Here is a 2500-nt window from a genome sequence, read left to right on the forward strand (position 1 = left end):
CCCTACCAGGTGGTTAAGTTTTAGGCCCTAATACCGTCGAGTATCAGACCATAGTCATTCGTCTGAACCCCCGCGAGATCTCCCAGCCTTCCCTCAATTTAACATAATAAAGGGGCGGTGAAACGTCGGTCAATTAGGCAAGACTGGACTCGGGGGGGGGGGGGGGAAGTAACTACTCCAAGACTTTGCCAGGCTAGTTGCGTAGCGCTTCACAACGACTCTAACAGAGCATACACAATATACATCATCAGCCATGTTACCCTGGGGCAATTAACTCTTATGGGTGTACACAAAAATAATAATAAAAAAAAAATGTACCCAGACAGATGATACATACAACAGTCCAAATGGAAAGGCAAGTAGGCAATGGGCCTAACCCAATCATCATTCCATGCATATATACACAAGAATAGCAATAAAAATGTATTCAGACATATAATACTTACAACGATTCAAATGGAAAGGCAAGTAGGCCATGGGCCTAAGACAATCATCATTTCATGCATATATACACAAGAATAGCAATAAAAATGTATTCAGACATATAATACATACAACAATTCGATCACAAGGCAATCTGCCCTTAATCACATTAATCGAATCACTCTTCTCACACTGCCACACGTAGGCTATTACCTTAAGGGGAACAAAAGGGAGGGGCATGGCTCTGTACAACGCTCGGTTGGTAAGTACGAGACCTTCCCGTCCCCGTTCCCCACACCCGACGCACTTCCAACTTCTGTGGATCCATGCACACCTACAATTTCTTCATTCCACCCTCCCTACCTACCAGATAGGGCACTCCATTTTTCACTCACTGTTTGCAGCTATGCATTATATATTGTCACTCCTTAGCAGACGGTCCATCAGTTCTCACTGCTTCGCTTCAGCCCTTCTCAATGGGCGAGCAGAACATCCTTGTGCGTCCATCTGCTTCGATTCTGTTTCACTTTCACTTCTCTCACTAACCGCATTGTTCTTACCATTAGCGTCGTTATCGAAGGTTTTTGTGGCTAGTTGTTGAGTTGTCGTAGTCGGAGCCATTTCCTGGTTGTCCCCAGACGTCTCAACGATCCCTGGCATTCCTGCTGGCAAACTGTATGCACCCTCTTCTCCGTCGTCGTCGTCTTCTTCTCCAACATCATCCTCAGAGGGGGCTATTTCCAGGGGAACCAGGTGGCTAACAGCTCGCGATGACTCGACACCCTCGGACAACACTTTGGCCGAACGCACGACTCCGTCTTCGTCAGGATATGTCTCCACAACACGTCCAAGGGGGCACGTAGCTCTTTTTTTATTTTCTTGCTTTACCAGCACGACGTCTCCAGGGTGCAGCTTGGAGGGTTCCCCAGACCGACAGTCATGCCGGGCTCTCAGGGCACTCAAAATATTCCCTTCTCCACCTCTCTCGGAAAGCTTTCAAAGAGTCTATCAGCTTTAGGTAGCGATCACGTAACCTCCGGGAGGTGAATGTCGCGTTGAGGTGTTCGTCCGGCAAGATCGGTGCCATGAGGTGGACTGGGTGTCCTCTTAGCAAATAGATGGGGGTGAGGACTTCATCCTCGCACTTGTCGCCGCTGTACATAAGCGGTCTATTATTCACCACTGCCTCTGTTTTTTTCACAAGGGTTAGTACATGGGCGTCCGGTAGGTACTTTTTTCCGAAGGCTATCTGGAGGATCCGTTTCGTTACCCCGATCAGGCGCTCGAAGAACCCACCTTTCCAAGGTGCACGGGGTGTCTGAAATCGCCACTTTATGCCCGTTCTCCTCAGGAACAGCTGGACATCATCTTCTTCATAGAGTCCCTGGAGGAGGTGGCTGGCAGTTTTGAACGTTTGATGGTTATCAGACGTGATGAACGACGGTGCACCGTGGGTGGCGCAAAATCGTCTTAGGGCTAATACGAATTCTTCCGCTTCCAGGGAGGGGCAGAAATCGAGGTACATGGCCCTGCTGGCCATGCATTTCACGATCAGTATGTAGCCTGGCCGCGTTTCAGTCTGTATGGCCGCTGTGTGGTCCACTCCGACTGCTGTAAAGGGTTTTGTGAGGGTGGTCTTCTCCTTCGGTAGAGGGAGTGGTGGTGGCTGTCTCAACAGAGGCTGGATGGCTAGCACGCATTCCGGACATTGTCGCACGGTCCGCTTCGCAATGGAACGTAGACCCGCCGCCCAGCATTTCTGTCGAAAGTTATCCATTAGTGTATTCACCCCACAATGCAAGTGCAAATGGTGTAAATATCTTAAATAAATCCTTACTAAATGCCCTTTAGCTGGCAAGAGAATTAACTGGTTAGTTTCCTCTACTTGGGACACTCGTCCCCTAGTAAAAATCAGACTATCTATTAATACTAGATTCAATTGTCTGACAAAATTAGCAACTTCACGAGGGGGTCTGACTCCGCCCTCTAAGTAAGCATGAACTGTAGGCAAATGATGTTTTTTGCTCTAGTTGGAAAACAATACTGAACGGATGCCGTTCTATTTTTGTAAACCTTC

The 2500-nt window shown here is 48.2% G+C and overlaps 1 protein-coding gene across 1 annotated transcript; it reads right to left on the minus strand.

Annotated features, from left to right (window-relative positions):
- Nucleotides 1-1360: 1360 nt before the first annotated feature.
- Nucleotides 1361-1948, minus strand: LOC137644676 (uncharacterized). Its single transcript, XM_068377628.1, has one exon. The coding sequence runs from the start codon at nt 1946-1948 to the stop codon at nt 1361-1363; it is 588 nt and encodes a 195-aa protein (XP_068233729.1).
- Between the last annotated feature and the right edge of the window lie 552 nt (nt 1949-2500).

Source organism: Palaemon carinicauda, chromosome 7 (assembly GCF_036898095.1).
Source record: "Palaemon carinicauda isolate YSFRI2023 chromosome 7, ASM3689809v2, whole genome shotgun sequence".
Taxonomy (NCBI): Eukaryota; Metazoa; Arthropoda; class Malacostraca; order Decapoda; family Palaemonidae; genus Palaemon; species Palaemon carinicauda.